The 24,117-nt window shown below is 40.2% G+C and overlaps 1 protein-coding gene across 3 annotated transcripts in view; it reads left to right on the top strand.

The window, feature by feature from the left end:
* Positions 1 to 3,546: 3,546 nt before the first annotated feature.
* Positions 3,547 to 24,117, top strand: part of NR1H4 (nuclear receptor subfamily 1 group H member 4) — a 43,220-nt gene continuing 22,649 nt past the window's right edge. For 2 of the 3 annotated variants that reach the window (XM_063322717.1, XM_063322718.1), the window contains exons 1-3: positions 3,547 to 3,682; positions 11,378 to 11,512; positions 21,519 to 21,881. In XM_063322717.1, coding sequence (XP_063178787.1) covers positions 11,428 to 11,512; positions 21,519 to 21,881 — 448 coding nt within the window. In that variant the 5' untranslated portion in view covers positions 3,547 to 3,682; positions 11,378 to 11,427. Of the gene's footprint in view, positions 3,683 to 11,377; positions 11,513 to 16,765; positions 16,958 to 21,518; positions 21,882 to 24,117 lie in introns of those variants that run through there. The other variant, XM_063322719.1, reaches the window with a different exon arrangement.

Genomic DNA, 24,117 nt, shown 5'->3' with positions numbered 1-24,117 from the left:
ACTCACTGAAACTTTGCATCCCATTCCTTTCCTATTTTTTAGTCTGTACAGAAGCAGCCTTATCTGTTAAGATTACTTAATTATCTTCATATGATAAAATTTATTGTAAGCTGGTGATGATTTTGGCCATCCTTCAAGAAATGAAAAGCTTCCTTTATTCATCAGAGCGGTGAATAGTGATGTTTCTGAGAGTGCCTCAGAGTAAGGAATGGCCGGTCTGAGGAGACAGACCATGACCCGAAGTGGGGTAGATAATGTGTCCCCTCTGTGTAGCAATAATAAATGAGGGGTGCTGCAGGGATGAAAGAAAAGGTGCAGGTGACTCTACCGTTTAGTGTCAGCTGTTTATGATCAAGGTGGGAACACTTCCCAGGCTGTAATAGGTGGCTTGTGCTGAGGCACGGTTTGTTTTGGATGAGCCCTCAGGTGTCTGCAGAACCATTCATGCTGGGAGCCGCTAGCACAGGGGAAAGAGGTTCTTGAGCACAAGCAGATCTCAGTCGAGACACACGTCCCTTGGGTTATCAAGCAAACACAGACCCAAGGTCTCTCCCTAGTTGTGACTGGTTGTCATCTGCACAGTGCTGCTGGAGCTCCAGGAAACTAGCTATGAGTAGGCAGAAAGTTGTACAGCTGTTGACAAGATTTTTCTATGTGAAAAGGAGAAGGTACTGGTCATCTGTGGGTGTATTCTTTTCATTTTTTTTTTTAATGTGAGGTGATGCATTCATAGGGGCGTGAAGAGAAGGAAACATTGAAGATGAATGCCCAACCTACCTTCTCTTCCTTTCCCCTTATATCTTTCTGTGCTAGATTTTCACTTTTGATGACAAACTACTTTTTTGCCAGGATTTGTCTTGCCTTTCCATGGCTGAGGCCGTGGAACTACCTTGTCAGTGCAAGTGTGGGATGAGAATTATGTCAGTGGAGGAAAGGCAGAGTAGCAGGAGGAGGAGCAAACAGGAGCTAGAACAAAACTTCCAAGTCTTTCACGGAGTGTGGATTTTATGAAGCAGTATTTTCTAGGCAGACGGATTTCTAGCCCTGAATGTTGTATATAACCCTATTTTTGTAGCTGAACATGTATTTGCACTGATAATGGCATGGATGTACTTTATTTGTCAGTTACAGAAGTAATTAGTATCGTTTAGAGAAGTTTTAGGATGTCAGTTTTCTGAAATTTTAAAAATTATAGCATGTAATGCTATTTTAGAAAAGATAGTCTATTTATAGGTAACTGGATTTGCATCTTTTCTCTTCCACTTCTCTCCCTTGATGCTGTGTAGGTAGTCTCTTGTAAAACTACAGAAGATATATTTGATTTGCTCTAATTCCTTTCTGTTCAATTTTCATTTGCACATCAGCCACAATAAAATATGAACACCTGGCTCGAACTAGTAATGCCACATGTCGTTGCTACAGGCAACATCTCCTCTTTTGATCCTGTGGATGCTTTCTTTGCTTTTTCCAATAATGTCTTGAAAGTATTGATTAGTGGACAAAGCACCACTTTGCCACTTGCCTCTTTATTATTGTAGGGAAAGGAAAAGTGTTTTAATGCAACAAATTTGTTAGTGAATAGGGGTATTAAATTCTGCTTCCTTTGTGGTGAGCTCTTTACTGTCTGACAAACAGCATCGACAAGGAGGAAAATGCTTTTTTGGGAAGAACCGTTATTGAAGGTTGGTCTCTAGGGACTTCTAAACAGTAACTGCTCTGTGCCACCACCTATCTAGGACCAATGCTGCAGGAGACTGAAAGCTGAAAAAGAGACTTAAGGTCTTCAGAACTAGCCGAGAGATGGAAAGGTCCATGAGATGTAATACAACATTTGCTGGACTTCTTGGCTCAACCTCCACTTTTTCACCTGATAAGGGACAAATCCCATCACTGGGCTCAGGATGACCCAAAGAGAAAGGGTTTTTTTCTGGCATGTGTTTCCTAGGCGCCACCGGAGTGGACAGTTACTAGAAAGTGTCAGATGGGAGGTTGACATATTTGGAGTTATGGAGACCACCTGCCTCCTGTGGGTAGGGTTGTTTTGAAAGAATTCTCTTATTTGACAGTATTTTGTCAGTTTTACTAAACATGAATTTGTAAAACAGAAATCTCATTGCTTATGGCAGTCATGGCTTCCAGAGGGTCAGCAATGAGGACTAAGAGAACCTTAGTCTTAAATGTATGTATCATATGTCCAGTAGGCATAAATCCCTGAAAACAGTACCCCCGTGGGAGCGCGAGTAGCTGGTGACAGCCTTATGGCATTATTCTCCCATTGATCTCTTCAGAAACCTGTCATACCATGTGGGTTTGGCTGGCTACCAGCTGAATTTGCAAGGGACATAACACATGAGAAAGACCCTTTATTAATTATATTTTAAAGAAAAGGATAGAGAGTTTCGGTTTCCTTGATATAAACTTGAGGATGAATATATATTTTTAATTTTTTTTTCTCTTAGCTGATGGAAAGCGAGGGAATTGTACTCTTGGTGATTTCAGGGCCAGCGTCTGTCACCTTTCTCCTAGAGAGGACTGTGTTTGCTGCCCAGTGCCTCTCTTTTCTGGAGTAGGAGGTACAGCTTGTGCCTCTGTGTATTCCCTCTTGATCAGGCAGTACAAATATGTAAAGAAGGACGGGGAGCATATACCCTGTGGCAGACTTGAACTCACTTACCATGAGTGATGCTGCCAGCTGTCCCCTCTGGCTGAAATTTGCCTCAATAACCACTGCCAGATCAACTCATCCTCACTGGATATGTTTATCAATGCAAAACAGGGAATTATTATCCTTGCTGTGTAGGTGGGATGTTAAAACAGAACAGCCTGGATTCGTTCCAGTTTACTTTAAATTCCTCTATTGGGTAAGTGGGGATGTAGTGGTTCAAGGTTCCCTTTTTGTCAGTGGCAAGAGATCGACATTTTCAGGAGCAGTGCAGCCCGCCCAGGATGTGATTCACCATCTACAGGTACCAATTTCTTTCCCTTGTGCACAAAAGTTGCATGAGTCTACTAGGTTTAAAGTTAAGGGCCCCAGTTTGAAGCCTAAAGCTTTATGAGATGAGCCCAAACCAAAATAATGCAGTTTTTCAGTGTGTGTGGCAGATCCAGGAACCAAATTTTAATGACCCCAAATCCCTGTAATTTATAGCCCACTCTGCTTCAGTGTAATTCTTAGATCCCCTAGAAAGTGCATAGAGTAACAGAAATACTTAAAAATTAAGTCCATGTCTTGGAATGACATCTGGGCTCCTTGGGTGGGGAAGACACCCGAGAGAGAGAGCATGCATCATAAAAATGTACATGTGCAAGAAAAGTGGTATAATCAGCAACAAGGTACTGTCACCCCACTTCTTGAGCCAGCTTCCCCCCCTGTACCCTGCTAGAGCGTTGATGAGCATCTCAAATCTCTGTGCTGCTAGACAAGCTGGGATTCACAATGTTTTAATACAGCCTGTGTTTGGAGAGTTTTGCAAAGAAAGAATTGTTAATGAGTAATCCTTGTCCATTAGGGCACTGAGCCAATGAGCCCAAGCTTTGATTCATTGTGTTATCACTACAGGCTTCTGCTAAACCTAAAAAAAAAAGCAAAACAAAAATGTTCCTGTGTGAGAGTTGTTAGGATACTGAACTGAGCGCAGAAGTGTCTTGCATCCTGCCATCCGCAGTCTTCCAGAAAAGAACAGTAAGTAATAATTCCTTAGAGTGATAGCTCTTGCTGTTGTGCAGTGTAAAAGCAATTTTCTGACCTGAATTATTTAGTGGATGTTAATGGATTTTTGGCCAGAAAAAAAAGAAAAATATTTTTAAAGCTAGTATTGTATTGGAAAATAATACAAGGAGAAGTAATTTCATCTACAAAACTGGCTCAACATCAGGAATTCCCCTTGGGAAAAATGTTAAGGTCATGAAAAATAATGACAGTGTTGGAATTTGTCTTTAGAAAGCTGGTTTCTCCGTATCTGTGTCACTGGAAAGGAAAGTAAAACTTTGATACTGAGTCTTTCCTGCAATAACACTATCTAGTTAATTATGTGCATCAGCTTTAAAATTGTACTGGTTTGTTAGTGTGTTATCCTTTTAGGAACAGAAAATGTTTTAAATGTGATTAATGGGAAAACAGAGGACAATCTAGAAATGGAATAGTTATATTTTTTTTATGTAATTCCTTTGTTTGATGGTTTTGTGTACAGATTCCAGATGCATCTTGCAAAGTCCAGGACTTTAGCACTTATTTCACATAACTAGCACAAGCGATAGGGGTTTTCACATTTCAAGCGATTACTATTTGAATCCATTGCTGATTTTTAAGAAAATATCCATTTATTCTGAGTGGTCCCGCTGGTCGTTTATCTTCAGAAAACTATAATTACGGTGGGACACATGTGGCTTTTGTTATTTTTATTGCTATTGCTTGTGCTACAGAGAATCGAGAGATCCCAGACTAGATTGGGATCCCACTAGGCTAGAAGGTCGTCCAAGAACAGGTTAAGAAAGGAGATTTTGCAGTTTTATCAGGTGAGACATGATGCTGGAGAAAGGAAGACAGAAATGGTGTTCAGCAGGTCATCCCAGGGGCAGTCAGAAGCTGTCCCCCCTCTTTGAAGTTACTTGGCTACTTACAGAAATGCCACTGAGACTTCCAGTAGAGTTTTCAGTTCTCCTCGTGACTGGCTTACAGATACTTATTTTTGCTTCAGAATTAAGCTGTAGGAATATCCTATATTTTTTTTTCTGTGCCCTGTGTCTCTTTGCTGCTCTGATTTTAAATGTCATATTAAAGAATCTAAAGAGTAAATTTCAAACAAACACAGTTACACCAGTCCTGCCTCTGGTTCTCAAACTTGCCCATATCGTTGCTTATATTTTGCACCAGTTGCTGCGTAGCTGCCTGAGGTGCCGCGCATGCCAAAATGACCTGGCAGCAAAAGGCTAGAAACAAGGAGCATAAATCTTCCTAATGCTTTCATGTCTCTTTGATACACTTTAAAACAAACAAGCAAGTAAATGAAAAAAGAAAAAAGCCTCCCAAATAAGTGAGGCACTGCATTAAATATTCTACAAAAAGGCTATGAGGCCAGATCAAAAGCGTGTGAACTAGATGGGAATCTTCCTATTGATGTTAGCGGTGTTTGGATCGGACCATAGTTTAATGATGTTACTGAAATTTCTCTTTGAGCAATTGACAGCCAGATGTGTAAAGAATAGGACAATATTACGGGACAGAAGGAGGGAAATGTACCTCACTAATATTTGTGAAAAATTTTGCCCCTGCTTTGATATATCTTCCTTTACTGGGTAATCAAAATAGATTCAACCATTCTTCTTCTGAAGGTAAAATGCAATTAGACTATCATGGAGATTTCCTGATGATCAAATGTGTTTTTACTTTACCTGAAAGTATGGGGCTATGATGCTTTTTTCTTTCAGTGAACCCAGTTGATTTAAACTTCAATTATTTCATTAAGAGGCTTGGCTTTGCTTACACAGAAGCCAGGGGAAGCTTTACTATTGACCATAGTAGGGTCAGAGGTAGTCCACTGATAAGAGTCCACAATAAATCCGAAACCTACACCCACGTGAATATGTGTATACATATATATTTGTATACTCCTGTGATCATATATTGGGTAAGAAAGCTGAATAAACATGCATGCACATGTGTACGGTGAAAGAACAAGGCACATATATCATAATATACATCTTAATTTTCTCAGTTAAACATATAATACATAAATATGTATTAATTACCTGTTCTTAAGTATGCTGAAGAATACATGTAATAAAATTTTATGTATTTCAGAGCTTTTAATAATGCAGTTGATGAAAATAATCTCAAGCCATTGGACACATATTTTACATAATACATATTGGTTTCTAGTTTGCTGTATACTTTTTGCTTACGAAAATAATTGCAAAAGGTGGTGGAGTAAATAGGTTTATTAGCAACTTAACTAAAATAATTACTTGGAAAACAAAAAGAAAGCTTTGTAACTTATCCCATGCCTCTTAATTTCTCTTGAAGGGCTCTTATTTTGGAGACCAATATTGATTTCCTGTGTACCTATTGCCTTTATTTCGGCTTTTACCTATCTATCTGATGCATTATTTTTTTTTGGTTACACCTCAGGATGGAGTATCAGTCAGTTGGCTAAAGTCATCTAGATTCATCTTGATAGCAGTAGCTAAAAGATACACTTTGTATAAGGAAGCAAGCATGAGGTAGACATATCTATGAATGTGTAGTCATACCAAAGATGCCTGCAAGTACCAAGAAGCATTCCACTATTGTGTGGTTTTGATGGACAAAGAAATCTGAATTAAGACAGTGGTTACTGATCCCAGTTCCTGTAGATGAACTTATTCTGGAAGCTGAGATGACGAATCTTTATGCTATCAGCCCAAAAAAGCACCTCTGACCCTCTGTCTTTGGAAGGAATACTTCTGCCAAGAGGTTTTGTGCATAGGTGCTACACGTGGCACCCTTTGTCACCCGACTGTGTTGCGAGCAATTTGGGTACCTCTCTATGTCTGCTGGGTGTGACTAGCCCACTGGCCAGGGCAATGCTTCTGGAGTTGCTCCATGGGAGTTGCAGCCGTCTGGGACCACAACATAGGAAGATTAGGCTGAGAAGAGGCTAATGATGGGATGTGCATTGTGGAACTGGCTCTTTGAAAGTGAAGTCCACCCCTGGATCTGTGATGCTTTGTGACACTGACCTATACTATTTCCCAGAACTGAACGATGTGTGGAATAAGTGGTGCTTAAGTGTTTTATACTGTGTGTCTGGTGTAGGTCTGAAAGCTGTAAATCACTAGCTGTTGCTTTTAAATACTGGTGAAATTAATTGGATAAATCTACTATAGGTTAGATGGCTCACAGCAGGCTGGATTCAGGGGCAAATCAAAGCAAAATGCCAATCAGTATTTAATGTACATCTTGGTGTTCAGGCAAATTTACAGTAGCAAAGCTACATGTAATGGAAAATATATTTCACAAAATCACAGAATGTTAGGGGTTGGAAGGGACCTCTGGAGATCATCTAGTCCAAACCCCCTGCCAGAGCAGGGTCACCTAGAGCAGGTTGCACAGGAACGCGTCCAGGCGGGTTTTGAATATCTCCAGGGAAGGAGACTCCACAGCCTCTCTGGGCAGCCTGTTCCAGTGCTCTTTAATTGTCTTGTGCCTTGCAGAAATCCCCAGAAGGTAGGATTAACTTCCTCCATGAAATCCAGTACATCAGCTGAATATATTAAAGAAAATTAAATATTAGAAAAGGTGGGAACTCTAAAATCATCATGAACATTTGACTCTAACTGAATCCATCCAGATCAAAATTAATGTGGCAGGAGGGGTAGAGTTACAAACCTGTAAGGTCCTATAGTACTGGGAGGTTATGACAAATATATCCTCAAGATTCTTACTATAAACAAGGCAGTATTAATAGCACCAGGGTGCTTTTTGTGTGTGCATATGTAAAGAATAATAGAGTCTAAGAAGCCTATCTTGAGGTTAAAGAATGACATTAACTAATGAGACATTAAAAAATGGAATGGCCTCAAAGAAGCAAGAAAGGAGTCTACAGACATTTCAAAGAGACTGTAAAAACACAGACACTATATTAGCATTTAAAAATATAGCTTGCTTGCTTTCTCCTTTATTTGCAGCACAGACTAGACAGATGCAGGATATATACCTTACAAACTAAGAAGCTATGCATGGAAAGTCTGACCATATACTGACAGTCTAACAAAATACTTTAAAATGGATGTCATTTTGGGACTGTCTTTAAAGTGTTTTGATATAACATCCAACATTGCCTAAGAAGATACGTTCTAGGCTCTCTATGAAGATATAGAAATTCACAATCCCAATGCTTACATGTTAGCTGTTGCAGTGTTAGCTCCTCATATAGGGTCTGAGGAGGAAACACAAGAATTAGTAGTGGTGGAATGTAATCTTCAAGTCTGGCTGCAGGGAGAGATAATCCTGCAAGGAACTGCAAGGGTTAGAATCATAGAATCATAGAATTGTTGAGGTTGGAAGGGACCTTTAAGATCATCGAGTCCAACCTTTAGCCTACCCTGACAAGAGCCACTTCTAAACCATGTCCCTCAGTGCCCCATCTACCCTTTTTTTAAACACCTCCAGAGATGGTGAATCCACCACCTCCCTGGGCAGCCTATTCCAATGTTTAATAACCCTTTCAGTGTAAAAATGTCTCCTAATATCCAATCTAAACCTCCCCTGACGTAACTTGAACCCGTTTCCCCTCGTCCTATCACTTGTCACCAGGGAGAAGAGGTCAGCCCCCATCTCTCTACAACCTCCTTTCAGGTAGTTGTAGAGGGTGATAAGGTCTCCCCTCAGCCTCCTCTTCTCCAGGCTAAACAACCCCAGCTCCCTCAGTCGTTCCTCATAAGGTTTGTCCTCCAGGCCCCTCACCAGCTTTGTAGCCCTTCTCTGGACACGCTCCAACACCTCAATGTCCCTCCTGTAGCGAGGGGCCCAAAACTGAACGCAGTACTCGAGGTGGGGCCTCACCAGTGCCGAGTACAGGGGGATGATCACTTCCCTAGTCCGGCTCACCACACTATTCCTGATACAGGCTAGGATGCTGTTGGCCTTCTTGGCCACCTGGGCACACTGCTGGCTCATATTCAGCCGGCTGTCAACCAACACTCCCAAGTCCTTTTCTGTCGAGCTGCTTTCAAGCCATTCTGCCCCAATCCTGTAGCGCTGCATGGGGTTGTTGTGACCCAAGTGCAGGACCCGGCACTTGGCCTTGTTGAACCTCATACCATTGGTCACAGCCCATCGGTCCAGCCTGTCCAGATCCCTCTGCAGAGCTAACCTACCCTCAAGCAGATCAACACGCCCGCCCAGTTTAGTGTCATCTGCGAACTTACTGAGGGTACATTCAATCCCTTCATCCAGATCATTGATAAAGATATTAAAGAGAACCGGCCCCAGCACCGAACCCTGGGGGACACCACTTGTGACTGGACACCAACTGGATTTAACTCCATTTACCACCACTCTCTGGGCACGGCCATCCAGCCAGTTTTTTACCCAGCGCAGAGTACACCTGTCCAGGCCATGAGCAGCCAGTTTCTCCAGGAGAATGCTGTGGGAAACAGTGTCAAAAGCTTTGCAAAAATCCAAGTAGATAACATCCACAGCTTTTCCCTCATCCACTAAGTGGGTCACCTTATCATAGAAGGATATTAGGTTTGATAGGCATGACCTGCCCTTCACAAACCCATGCTGACTGGGCCTGATCACCCTGTTCTCCTGCATGTGCCGTGTAATGGCACTGAGGAGGATCTGTTCCATGACCTTCCCAGGCACCGAGGTCAGACTGACTGGCCTGTAGTTCCCCGGATCCTCCTTCCGGCCCTTCTTGTGGATGGGTGTCACATTTGCTAACCTCCAGTCAGCTGGGACCTCTCCGGTTGTCCAGGACTGCTCAGGTTGTCCAGGTTGCTCAGGACTGTCCAGGTTGCATACCCATGGGCTGTAACAAAGCTATTGAAGGACTTGGACATGAGGAGAGGTTGGAGATGGCCTCTCTCCTCCCATCTTCAGTAAGAAAATCCAGAGACACATTCAGGAGCCCTCTGGTGATGGTTCATTTTGATGTTTATCTTCCTGACCACTGTAAGTGTCCTGACGGTGCTGCTGTTTTCTCCTGTCGCAGAGCCTTTGTAACAGGCTGTAAGAGGAAACCCCTCCCAAGGGTCTGTTATGGGCAGTTCATGAGAAAAATGGCTGTCAGGAATTATAAGACCTTTGCAGCTATGTGGGCAGCCCCGCATCTTGAGTCCAGCTGATACCTTCCCCAGAAAATGTGGTGGCGAGGCAGTAAAATGGATGGAAGTAGACGTGGGCCTACTGGGGTGGCTGGGCTGGTTGCCAACCCCCATCCCAAGATACATGGAGTTTTTTGTTGTTGCAAAACTGTGTTTCTGTGCTAGATTTGAGACTCTGTGTTTACATGTTATTTGCCACAAGAACCCTATCTGGTCTGTGATACAAGTAGCTTTTGACATTTCTGAGTAAACTGTTTAAATTATCTGTGGGCAGACATATAAAATGCATCTGTCTAATTAGAGGACCTTTGTTTATGTTAAGAAAAAACTTAATGAATCCTTATGGACAAATCTGAATATAATTACACAGTGTGCTTGCCACTCTCACAAGCTACTTCCTAGTCTGCTCAGCACTGGGGCCTCCTGCTGCATTCACGTTTTTGTCAGATGACTTCACTTCTGCTCAAGAAACATGCCGAGCCCTCACTGGGAAGCAGACCGGGCTGCAGCGAGTGGAAACACAGCCCAAGGGACAGTCCCACAGGAATTAAACCAAATAAAGAATTAAGACTATAAGACAAAGTAAAACAGATTTCTGTCAACTTTATGCAGAATCCTCTCGGTGTGTCTGCGTAAACGCTTGAGACATCTCCTTGTTAGAGCTGTATGTTCTCCTGTTGCTGATGGTCCTCCCTCAAATGAAATCTTGAGTTGCCCCATTCCCACCCACATGAGCCAGACCTGCGCAAGGGAGCCTCTTGCATAGCTTCCTCCTGGATGAGGTCCTGCTCTAGCTGTAGTCTCTGCTCAAGTAGGAGGCAACATCAGGCCTCTTGCCTTAATAACCTAGTGGCTGGACTTAGAAGGAGAAGACCTGGATACAGAGGCACTGGATAGCCTTAGGAGATGAAAACTGCTCCATCTGACCTGCTAGGAAAGTACACTAGTGAGCAGGCACATGCATCTCCAAACCTCTCCAAGCTAGGGTTATATGGCTGCTTGAGACCACAAAGGGAGCGGGTGAGCAAGCCTGGTTATTAGACCAAGGCTTTGCTTTTTGTTTTTGCTGCCATTTATCTTGTTCAGACAGTAATTACTGAAGGCAAGATAAAGAGCAAGTTGCTGGAAATTAAACTCAAGTTTCCTGGCTTGGTTCTTCTGACCTATCCAGAAACTTACACTTTTTCAGTAAGTGAAAACGATGAAACAAGAAAGGGTGAGGAAAAAATAATGCAAACAACTGGTATTCCCTGGAAGGGGGGCTGGGCAGCATGCCCTCAGCAGGTCAGGCTAGTGCTTTGTTCTGTGAATATTTGAATAAGGCTGAGCATAAACTGCCATTAGTTTTAAATGAACAGCAGAAGGATGGCAAATAAAATATACCACAGCAAGCAAAAACCAAACAAACTAGATGCAGCATTTTATTTAAAGGCTGAATTAGGTATTGTAACTTCAAGCCAATCTTTGTTACAGTAAATATTGGAACAACCTCCTGAATCCTGCCTTACAATAAGTACACAAAAATTAGTTATCTTGTTTTAAATATTTGTTGCTTTATATCTTTCAGGGTCTCCTTTCAATTTGTATCTTAATTAGCATATTTCTCCTGAAGAATAAATGGGATCTGAAATGAATTTAATAGGACATCACCAGCTAGCCACTGCTGATGGATTTTCTCTTGCTGAAGGTCCTCATTTGTTTGGTAAGTCACCAAATTAGGTTAAAATAGCAAGCTATCCTTTACTCAGAAACCTAGAAGAAAAAGCACTGAAATCTCAAGTCAAGGACATGTGGTTGACCTGTACCAACCTTCTTGAATCTTCAATACCTATGGAAGGAATAACAAATAATGGATCTGTGGTGTTAATGTTATCTTGTTCACTATTGCTCTCATCGCTGCTTGTAGCAGAGCTTGTAGGTTGTTTTCATAACACTATTCTAATACCTGAAACCATTCAGCAAAGACAGACCTTTGCACGTAGGCTGGATATTATCTTCACACGAGTCATTTAAATCAAGCTGAGGAGATATATTCTCAGTTAATTTCTAATAAAATTATACTGCAATATATTTGCATTGCCATATTTATGCAAATTTATGGAAGTAATTTCACCTAAATTAAAACCATTGCCTTATTGAGACCATTAAAAACTTATGCTATTAATGTCAGTGCACAAGAAAATTTGTAATGCAGGCTGGAAAATTCTCCTTGCTCCAGTTCCACTGAATTTTTCAAGGCTAAGCATGCCTTTTTTAATGAATGAAGAATTCTTGGTCAATATTTTATAAGCATGGGGAAGCTATCTTCTGTTATATGTACTGCTAAGAAAAAAAGATAATACATTTTTTAGCCTTTCTTTTGGCAGCAGAGGGGGACCTTCGTTGAGTAACATGATACATTCAGAGCCTCACACACAATACAGACCCCCACAGAAAGCTGCAACACTTCAGAAGTTTCCAGTCCAAATAAGACCAGAATTCTGTCTTTTTGAGTGCTGGAAAAATTGAAAACAGTCCAGTTCCATCCGAAACAATAATAGTGGCTTGGGCACGGAGGACTCTGACACAAGGAGCCACTCCTGCTGCAGAGCTCTTAGAAGTCGTGAGCACTTCTCCAAACCAGATCACTTCCAGTGTCCTGGCTCCATGCAGCTAAACTAAACCACTATCACTAATGACAAGCAAAACGCATAGAATTACTGTGCATTATTGCTTTTTTCCATAAATGTGTTGGGTTTTGGTGGGAGAAGTGTTTTTGCAATTGTTGAAAAGTATATATGAATAGCTAAAACACTTCCTTGCTACCTGTTAATTCCAATGTCAGGCCATGATATACAAAGAGGAGAATGATCTTAAAATCTAGGATGCCAGATTTTACATCCAGTCATCCCTTTAAAAGTCCTCTATAACTGAACTATTCCAAATTTTTGTCAAGAAGACTTTCCCCCTAATGTCTGCTTTTTCTCTAATTACTTCTTCATTTTTAAAGAATGATGATCAGGTAGCTTCAAAATACAAGAAAGCATGTTGATGTAAAATACATTCCTTCCACACTGAAATCTTACTCAGAAATTGTGAGGTCTTCAGAAGAGGAATTGTGTCTCCCATTATAGGTATTCAGAGCTTAGCACAATGTAGATTTAATTCATACTGACATTTCTGTAACAGAAATAATGTATTAAGGGGTTGAATCAAGGGTCCCATTAGGAAGGAGACTTAGCTCTCCTGCTGTGTTTCACTTAGGGTGACTTCTGCTTTGTATGGCCACTTGGTCCTGTTCTGCAGGATGTCACTAGTCTCAGAAGTGAATTCTTTACAAATTTGCTGTCTTTTGTTTTTATATCTGAAAAAAACCATCAGAAATACTATGCAACTGAGTCCACAGAGAAGGTTACTCCCTGTGAAGGTATGACTCCATCCCTTCAAAATGCTTGTAGGAAATAGTTTTGCCTCTCAATTTTATATTTGTAAACTACTTGCGGTTTTTTGACATTCAGTTTTGACAGGTGAACTCAAGGACATGTGAACCCAAGGAAACAGGAAGAAAGCTTTACTTCTAAATGACCCATAGAATATACATTTCTCCCAGGACTTCTCACGCATTACCACTCTGATGTAATACAAGTGAGAAATTGCTGGCTTACAGACATCAGCCTTTATACAAAAAAAGTCTTCTTTTTCAAAGATGCATACTCACATTCTGTAAAAGACCTTGGAAGTATATTATCTTTTCATTATGCTTCACTCAGTCTGTGGAGAGGGTGTTCTTAGACCTTCAAAAACAAATCTAAGTGCATCTCCAAACATTGTCAGCAGGTCCAGGTCTCTCAAAAGAAATGTTGTTAATCGTGAGTTGCTTGCGCTTTGAGCCTCATCACCATGGTAATTCCAGGGCACTTCTACCTACTTACCGTGAAGATTTCTAGTTGCAGCAGATTTCAGAAGAGCTTAAAGGAAAAAAAGGTTTTCTACCTTTCAGTATTTGGAAATTGTATGTTGCTATTTCACCGTCTTTCTGGAAAACTGCTTCTATTTTTCTACCTCACTACTCAAGCGATTTAGAAACATCCTAGGCCTCTTTACAGAAAATATCTTTTTGAAGAAGTGGCCAAAATCAGATACATAAAATGATACATCCTCTATAGCATGTGCATGCAAAAGGTCAACTCTTTCTTCCTTGCAGTTCTGGTTTTTCCAGTGAGGGAAAGGGACTCTTGATGACAAGAAATCCCAGAGGTGCATGGGTCTCCAGAGGACTTGTCCTGCTAAGATACTTCTCTTCCTCAGTCAAACCCTGTTCTTATTTCACAAGCCCCATTGAATTGAACAGGGCCAGCTATGTGAAGACTGGTCCAATTTCATATCCTGAATGAAAAGAAAGCGTCACACCTACCAATCTGCATTTTTGAACCCCTGTAATTTAGGACTGAAATCTTGATCTTCTTTAAAACCTTTGGGAGCTTCATAGTTCACTTTAATGCAGTGAATTTTGCCTGTGGACACTTCCACCATGGTAGACACACACTGATCTGAGCTCCTCCGCTTTGCTCCAGATTGGCTGGACACAAGCTGTGACCTAGAAGACGCTGAGGTGCGTTAGCAGAGCACTGTGCTGCAGCTGTCAATTCTTGTTCTAAGGCAATAAGGCAATTCAGCTGGGACAGCAGACTGTTGCAAAAATGTATTTGATAACATCTTTCAATTGCCTTTGAAAGTTTTTCATATTAGGGCCAATACATGTGTTAAATACACATATCTCCGTTGTCTTATTTCTTCCAATGGTTGTCACTTCCCCTTTTTTACAAGGGACTGAACTAATTTTCAGATATCAAAAATGTCTCCATATTTTATATGTGGAGGGCAAGCTTATATATTTTTATGGCATCTGAAATATATACAGCATTTGACTCAATCTATTGTTTATATGATAAGTAAGTAGTAGGCCTTTAAAGTAATAGCCCCATTCTATTTTCTGTGAAAGCACCTTATGTAGGAGTTATTAATATGCAAGATATTAAGTGTCAAACTTTAGCTATCAGAGATTGAATTATTTTTAAGAACCAGGAAAGATAAGTCTAGTACTATTATATGTTTAATTTGTATAAAGACCTATTTTAAGTACTTTTTTATGGCCTGACAATGTTTTCTTGTAATACGACATAAAAATATAACCAGTCAAGAAATGCCACCCTCATTGTACATGTCCCTAGCTGAGAAAGAAGTTTTTTTGGGGTGAATGTGCACTCTTAAAAGCTGTGTTGAAATGGAAAAGGAAGAATGAACAAAAAATGAAACCTAGGGAAAAAGGGAAAAAGAAAGCAATACATCTACACTTGTCTTAAATATTTGACAATGTAAGAACAACAAAATGCCATTGAAAATTGTTGTAGGCATAAACAGTGCATAAGTTGAGCTTAAAAGGCTGACTTCTTTTACATAAGTTTGTATTTGTTCTGGTTATGCTGGGTTTTTTTGTTTTTCTTTTTTTTTAAAAAAAAAGGTAGTAGGATGAAGTGTCCAAACTGATTAAACAGTTTCAAGATCATAAGATGTGTTAAATAACTACTTGTCTTTAGCACCACCTGGCAGACCATGCAACATCTGGCTTCGTCCCTACAGAGAAGATAATTAGGCCTGTAACAGACCCCCAGATCAAAAGGAAACAAACCAACACAAATTAAAACAGAAAATTGTGTATGTATAATAATTATGAAGAGAGCCAAACCAAACAGAGTGGCAATCTGAGAGAAAAAGAAATTAACGAGAACGCATGCAGATGAACAGGGCTCTGAGGGTGAAGGTTGCACCACTGAGCAAGGCAAAACAAAAAAAGCCTTTGTGTGATGCTTTCTTTTGTGAATGTGTGAGTCATTTGTGGATCTTAGCCTTGAAAGGAGACCTTTATTAAATACGGAGAATCTTACAGTCTGGGGCTTGATTCTCTGCCTGTTTACTTCCAGATGTGATCCTCAGACATACTTTTGGTCACAAATCTGATGTTGGGTCTTAGTGGGCTCCTCTCAGCGCTAAATGAAAGAGGCTGAAGATTGAAAGAGGCACAGTGCCCTTGACTGTCCATCTTAACACTACTCAACTCTTACCTTGCTCTGGGGCTCTGTTACGGATTGCTTTAGTAGGGGTCTTTAAGACATGGGCTTACTCCAGGGACTGTTCCCAAATAGCCAGCACGGACAAGACTGCAGTAGGTTTGTCTTCTTTGACCCTGTACTGTGCTCTAACACTGTCTCAGTGGGATTTGTACCTTCCTGCAACAGCTGCCATCAAACCAAGGCACGCCACACCATCTTCTGACTTCATGCTATCCCAGGACTGCTGTGGTAGCATCCGACAGAGCCCTCACAATGTTACAGATGCTTTGAACTGAAATGACATATATTAAACAATAAAATCTGAGCGCCACAGGGAAGCTACATGGGCCCAGAAGGGTAAGGTCAACAACAAAGGCTATGTAGTGTAGATCCATCCTGCCCCCTTTAGAGACGGTTAAAGGTACGCCTGAGCTACACAGTTGAGAATTGTTCTTTGATGCTTGGCCAGGACATCTCTCTGGCACTCTTCTATCTTGTCATACAGATGCGTCCAGTATAGCCTGAGCACTTTGGCCTTTTTTTTGAGAATACATTTCTGTGCTTAAAAAACCCATTTGTTAATCCAGTCAGCTAAAACCTGCTTCTTGTGATATTGAAGTGGTTAATTCACTGCACAGAATCACCTGCCATTACTATATATTTATTGATAAAAAATTTGTTGTTAATAAATCACAGTAGGTGCAAAATTACAATGGCTAGGCTACCTGGAGACGTCCCTTTGAATGATAATCATATTTTATCCAGGTAAATCCACACAGGGAAAGGACATTGCTATTGTTTCAGACATTTAGAAACAAGTTTCTCTGTAATGAAGTTAATCAGTAAACTATATAACCTCTGGCCTCTGTCACTCCTTTGCTAGTCTTAAAGAAAGTTCTCACAGTAAAGAAGTCTAAAGGAAACGGACAAAGCAGAATTAAGAAGTTTTATTTATACGTAGTCTTTAGGGGAAAAAAAGAAAAAGAGAGGGAAGAGCACTGAATACCTTAAGGAGAGTATTTTTCTCCAAGAAATGGTCAGACCGAAGACAGCCTAAGGTAGGATATTGTCGTGTTCTCGCTTGGCTATGTTTGCCACCTGATCTTGTATTCTTCCTTGAAACTGTAGGATGCTAGAAGGTTGTTTAAACCAAATCATCTTTAAAGATCTACAAACAATTTTTTAGAGTTAAACCAGAATTTCATTAATGGTTATGTTATGATTTCCAAATTAATCCTGAATCTTGATCTTATGTCTTTAAGTTCCTTCATGAACATCCTACTGAGAGCCAGAGGTTCATATTTTAAAACTGCTTAGAATTCTTTTCCCTTTAGTATCATAGAATGGTTAGCTTTATGTTAGCTTTATATTTTTTTAATTAGCTTTATATTAATGGAACAATACCTTTTATATCGAAACGTGTTCTCATTGTAATTTCTGTAATATTCTGAAAAAAATACATTCTTCTTCAATCTGTACATAACCTCAGTGTAATTCCTCAAATTGAAAACACTTTCTTTAGTTCCTACAAAGAAAATTCCCTTTTACTTCTACAAGTGGTTAAGCCTACGTCAAATATTTTTTCAAGTCTTATGTAAAATATTCTCTGTAAAATTTAAAAATCTCCAGTTTCAGTTGCAAGTAGTATTGGGGAAAAACCATGTGAAGGTTTCACTTTGATGTTGGTAAGCTTTCCAGATTTCTGTAAAATGTTTTTCATTGAAAGACAGGTATTTGCAAAACAATGTAAATGATTTAAAGCTATAAGTAACATCGCATTTGTGTGTGCTTAAGTAATCTTTCTTTAAAGGTGTAAAAGGTGTGCTTCCACAAGGAAAAACAGATAAAAGTTTCAAAATAGTTAAGGCCATACAAATATAAAATACCGTTGTATTCCTGTGAGCTCGTGTCTGATTTCACTTTCACTGCTTTGTACTACTGCGACTCCAGCTATTTCAGTGGGCTGGCTCATGCGTTACAGCGGCAGGAGACCAGCCCATCTCAGACTTCTACAAATACCTGGATAAAAGCGTATGTACATTCCGGTTGGTGAGATAAGATTAGTTTTCTTTTGCAATAAGAAACTATTTGTTCTAGACTCGCGTGCACTTTGCAAAGCGTTAACTCCAAAAAATCAGCGTGGTTTTAGAATACCACGCAGGACAGAGCAGTGCGCTGTATGCCTCGGAAAGCAGAAGCCCTTCAGCTTTTGTTGGAAGCCTCACGCACGCAGAGGGCTGGGGAACACAGCTCAGACCACGCTTTTTGGATCAGGTCATAGAAATACTTCGTCCCAGTAATTTCAAGGCATCCGGTTTCTATTTCAACCTCATAATTTCTTTCAATTTTTTAAAGATAATATTTCAGAGTAAAAGGGCAACTGAAAAAATGAAACAGTTCCATTTTGAAATCATCTTTATGGGACACCTCCACAGTTTTGAACAATTATTTTTAGGAATTATTTTAGATCACTAATGCTTTGGAGCATACCATTTTTTGCGATATTTAATTCTAGACTCATTGACAATTTTGTGGAAAAAATAAATGAACTTGACAACTGTTTTTGATCTGCTCTGGGTAGAGAATGGCGTCTTAGTCAGTCAGCCAAAGTTGGCTGATTTCTAAGGGTGAAACACAGATACCCACCAAGCCCTAGAAACAGATTTACTTTAAAAAAAAAAAAAAAAAAAAACAAACCACAAAACAACTACAAAACCCCAAAAAAACCTTAAAGCACTTTCAGCTCAAGTGGGAAAACTTACGTAGTTATAACCCAATTATCTTTAAAAATCAGTCTGGTCTCCTGTAGTAGTATCCTCAATACTGTAGTATTAGAGCACAAAATACTCAATAACTGTAGTATTTGAGCAATTCCCAGAGTTTTAGATGTAAACCTGGTTAACATAAAACAAGACCATGTTCTCTCAGTCTCTCTCGACCCTGCCTATTCTTCCTTTTTCCCTTCCATTGCTCTGAGCACGGTCTCAAATCAGCTGAATTGTTTAACTATGTGTCTGACATAGAAGGAAAAAGGAGGAGATACAGGCTGGTTGGGTTTTTTCCCTTTGTATTTAACTTTACACATTAAGACTCAGATTTGTTTGTTTCCTCCAGAAGCAGAGCAGAATTAATGATTGTGAAGATTTTTCTAAATGTATCTGTAACCCAAATGGATCTGCAGTGGTTTAAATAAACACCCGATATTGTCTCAGCATGTGCTGCAGTTAAGTTAGCAGTCCCGAGTTTGTTAAAAAGCCCTGAGATTATTTATTTGCTGCAGAAGGAGTGTTGCTTTCTCTTCTTGCTCTTTCAGAGACCCAAGCTGTTCCGGTGGCTCGTATAGAGCTTTTGTGGAAGTTCCTGCGGATGGCATAAAGTTAAAAATCAACAGTACCTTCCTTATCTTTGTGGGATTGTCCCACTTTCCTTCAGCAAACTCAATCAACTAAGTAATTACTAACTAGTAAATGACAATTTAGGTCTCCATGGTGAACAGATTCCTTTCCAAAGAGACACTGAATGATTTGTATAATGATTTTGTATCTCACAATTAACACCAGGTTTTGTACCTGAAATACCTTGACCAGTCCTAACGAGCAGCGGTCTCAACAAATGGTAAATATAATTAAAGAAAGACCACCGGCTCGTTAAACCTATACTGAACAATAAAGGTCAGCATCAAATTGTTGCTGTCCTCACCCTTTACAAGTTTTGTCACCACTGCAGCTGGCAGGTATCAGTGACAGTGTGTATCTGAGGCAAGAAGCTGCACCTTCACCTCCAGGCTCTTCCATAGAGTCCCCAGATGCCTGCGTTTTGTTTGAGGTCTCTGTATGTCTATGCTGTTTATTTAAATGGTATACACTTGGGTTTGCGGAGTGCCTTCTGCTCTTCTGCTTCTGCTAGCGTAGTGCTTCAGGGCCCTGACGTCTTCTGGAGAAACTAAGCGCAACCATAATCAAACTGTTAATAATAAATGGCACAATTATTCTCATTTGGTTTTTATGTCACATTTTTCCAGAAGTACCTCTTGCTACTTACTCTTAAACTAGGACCTCAACATTTGCTATTGGCAAAGATGTGCTGTGGACAGTACAGCAATCACGCAAATCCAAAACACTCGTATGGTTTCTGCGGCTTGGTAAAGTAGGAAGGACAGAAAGCTGCAGAGCAAAAGCATGAGACCTTGAGAGTGGAAAAAGTAGGTGAAATGAAAAGGTTAGTTTCTGGCACTAATTCAAGTGAGAGAAAGGAGAGGGAAGAATCCCCTGCTACAGATTTTAATTATTGTTGTCATTACAGATGTTCCCTCTTCTTAAGTGTTAGCATTTCTTCATTGTTTCCGATTCCCCAGAAGTGAAGGAGACTTGCCAGGGAACCGATTTTCTGTCAGCAAAAATGTTTTTGGAGTGCTTCTGAAGCACTGTTAAGCAATGGTCACCAATGAACATTAATCTATGATTTCCTTGTAAATACTGCTTTTGATTCCAATAAAAGTAGGACTCAGCATCTTCCTGGAAATATGCACTATTTTTCTCAGAGTCTCTTCTTGGAACTAATGAAGGAATTGTCTCAATATTTTCATGAACCAGCAAGATGTGGCTTTCTCCAACAGAAAATATGAAGTAATTTGCAAATAGCTTTTAAATTACTCTTTTCAGCTGTTTGGCATGGGCTTGATTTTAAGTACACCACCCAGGGACTGCTAGATGTTGTTGTACTTGTAGTACAGAAAAAGATGAGACTTAGGTTGTTGGCATTTTTACATCTGCTATTTAATGGGAAAAGTAAAGGGAGCCTCCGGATACTGCGTCGATCCTGACGGGAAAGGTTGCTATTCCTTGTACCACCGCCAGGTTTGTTGTTGGCTTAGAGGGGAATAGTGATGGCTTACAGAGGTGTTTCATAAGAGAACCTCAAAAATGCACTGAGTGGCACAGGCTTGTAGGGGCTGGAGACCAGGCTGCAGAGGCTGGCTGGGTGGCCACTGGAGGCTGGGTAGCGAGAAGGTCACACCTCACCACTTGTATTAGGAATATCTTCCCTGTTCCTTCATGGTAGCCTCCCTTTCCCCTTTCAGGCTCTTCTTGAAGGTTTATTTCGTGTTCTTAGTCTTCTAATTAAGCCTCTCTCTTGTCACCTTTCCCCAGTGCAGGTTTTCCCTGTCATGGCGTATTCATTCAGAATTAAATAGAAATGAACGTGATGTTTGAGTCTTGATCTAACTTTCACCAGCACCACAGGATTTTTGGCTTTCCTTTATTCTGCTGCGAGACCTAATTTGCATTGCTAGCTTCTCTGTGGTGTGGATTGCTCTTTCTTGTAAACTGAACATTTATACAATTAGCTGCACGGTATCTTTCAAGACTTTTTTATGTAAGTGCCAGCGCCAGACATTTCCACCAATGATAAAGGAGTGGCTGAGAATGGCTAAGTTACTTTTAAAATATCTCACAATGTATTTGCATGGGACCAGGACCACAGCAAATCTGAGCTCAGGTAATGCAATCTTTATGATTATGCCTTGTTTTTGAGATGGATGTCTGGAAGTGGAAACTTCTCTGATAACTGCAGTTTCATTGTAGTAATTGAAATTGTTTTTGCAATGTTATTTTTCAGGTGTCCTTTCAGAGCCAATGAATTCTCCAGTGCAAGAGGCAGATGTGTCACCTTACACACAGTACAACAGCGTGCCATTTCCCCAAGTACAGCCCCAGATTTCATCGCCGTCTTATTACTCCAACCTAGGCTTCTACCCTCCACAGCATGAGGAATGGTATTCCCCCGGGATGTACGAGCTCAGGAGAATGCCCTCAGAGACCTTTTTCACAAGGGAGACAGAGATGATAGATATCCCTGCAGCCAAAAAGCCTAGACTGGGTCACTCCACGGGAAGAGTGAAAGGAGAAGAGCTCTGTGTGGTCTGCGGTGACAAAGCCTCTGGGTACCACTACAATGCTCTTACTTGTGAAGGATGCAAAGGTAAGATGAAATCAATTACAGAATACAATTGAGCTAAAAAGCACAGCAGTTTCTGAATATTTTTTTTCTTTCTTGTTAACTTTATCTGACTCATTAAGCATTTTGGAGATTTACGTTTGCATCTGGTGTACGCTATTCTGTATTTTCCCCAAGACAGATTGGCAGCGTCTTCCACCATTGCCCTGTGTTTACAGAGCACAGTTGGCCAACCTACAGCTCGTGAGCCTTCATTAGCTCTTGATAAACTGAAGAACAGCTTCCATGTGGGGGCCTGGCAGCCTGGCTCTGCTGTCTTGGAGGCTGTTCATCCTGATCTCTGCCTGTGGAAGGAACCAAACCCATGGAGGCCCGTGCAAGGCTGCCCTAGAAATCAGGTGCAAACCCAGCCTAAATGCGTCCTGTGGTGTGCATTAAAAGGAAGCAAAAGCTGTGCTCACCTGCAGATTGTTCCCAGAAAATCTCTTTCCCCCATCTCACAAAGGACATGGTGGGCGTCCTCAGGTTTGGGAAATGAAAGGGTTTCTAATTCTAGACTTTCTTCTAAGGATATCCCCATCCCTAGGGAGGGAGCTTCTTCAGGAAACGGATGGTATCTGTAGGATGAACACCTTGCTTCTTAGGAGAACAGTATTCACAAGTTGGAGTCAGGATAAAGGGGTTATAGAAAATCATTGCCATTATTGGAAACATGATTGCCACATATTTTAGCAGACAGGGACAAAAAGTAATGCTGATGGAATAACTATTACACCTAAAGACAGTTATTCTGTGACAGGGCTGAGGTACATTACAGAACGAAAAATAATGCCCCAGTTTTTCATTCTACTTTGAGAATAAATATTTCATTATAATTTCTGTTCTACGGATAAAGGCTACAGCATGGACATTACTCAAGCATTAAATTATCTTAATGTGGATCTCACTGTCACTGAGAGTGGACTTTGAACTAATTTTGAGGTCTTGCTTTGTCTATTACAAATTCATTTCTGAGGGCACAACAGACCACACTGGTCAACTACTCTAAACGTGAATAGTCAAGGGTCATATAGTTTATCTCAATAATTCCAATAAATAAAAGATTAATTTCTTTCTGCTGTCCATGTGAATAGTCTCAAAGTCAAAAAATATGAATTAACTCATATGAATGCTGTCATCATAAACCAGATTAAACTCAGTTTTAATGTGAAGATTCCAAGTAATATTACATTTAATCTGTTAGTAAGCTATTCTGTTTACTAATTTCATTATTAAATGTCTTAGCAATTTTTCAAAGACTTACAATTACAAACTATGGAATTTGTAAAGAATGTTTCTATGAGAGAGGTTAAAACACCAGGTAAATACTCAGACTAAAATCCATGGTGAAAGGAAATATGCATTCGTCTCTCTACTGATTCAGTTTGAATCACTCTATGTAACCATAATTTTACTGCTTTATTGGGATAATTTGTTTTATGTTTTTGCTTCGTTTCATGACTACAACATCAATTACCAAGCGTAGTGTCCTTGATCAAACATAGTAAAAGTTGAATTATTTAAAGATAATTACATTCTGTTTCTACAATAAACTTTAGAGGTGATTAAAGTACCAGCTGATTCAGTAAAAAGATGTGCTGAGGATAGTAATTCTGTTTGACGACGTGAAGGGGATACCGTGTTTTCTAGACCTCTGATCATTCCTGTGTGTCTGTGGAATTTTTCACATGGGTATACATTACCCTCAAGGCATGGTTACCAAAACTGGGCTCAGTACTTCAGTTGTGCTCTTATCAGCGCAGTAGGTGAACTACCTCACATGTCTCACATCCAAGTATGAGATTAGTGCTGTTTTTGGCAACAAGACTGCTAATTCATGCTAAACGGGTCTCCAAAATAATATGCAGATCTCTTTCTTCAGGACTAGTGTGCACCTTGCAGCACCCCTGCTCCACTGATGCCGTGGATATTCTTATTTAAAAGGGGAGACTTTGCACGTATTTTTATGGGATTCAATCCTCTGATAAATATGTTAATTTTTTAAAAAATTCTTGCTTGGGTAATGCGTTCAGCAACACCCTCCATTCTTTTTGTTTGTCTTTCTTGGGAAGAAGGAACAATAGTAAGATCTTAATTATCATCCCTCATGAGAATATTAATCTAAAGATATGGGCAGGATATATACTTCTATATATTTTTTTAATACACTACCATCCATTAACAAATTATTTCCTTAATATTTTACATATTATGCAAAAGC

This window comes from Chroicocephalus ridibundus, chromosome 1 (genome assembly GCF_963924245.1).
Source record: "Chroicocephalus ridibundus chromosome 1, bChrRid1.1, whole genome shotgun sequence".
Taxonomy (NCBI): Eukaryota; Metazoa; Chordata; class Aves; order Charadriiformes; family Laridae; genus Chroicocephalus; species Chroicocephalus ridibundus.
The sequence above is the reverse complement of the archived record's forward strand: the minus strand, read 5'-3'. Positions and strand labels throughout refer to the sequence as shown.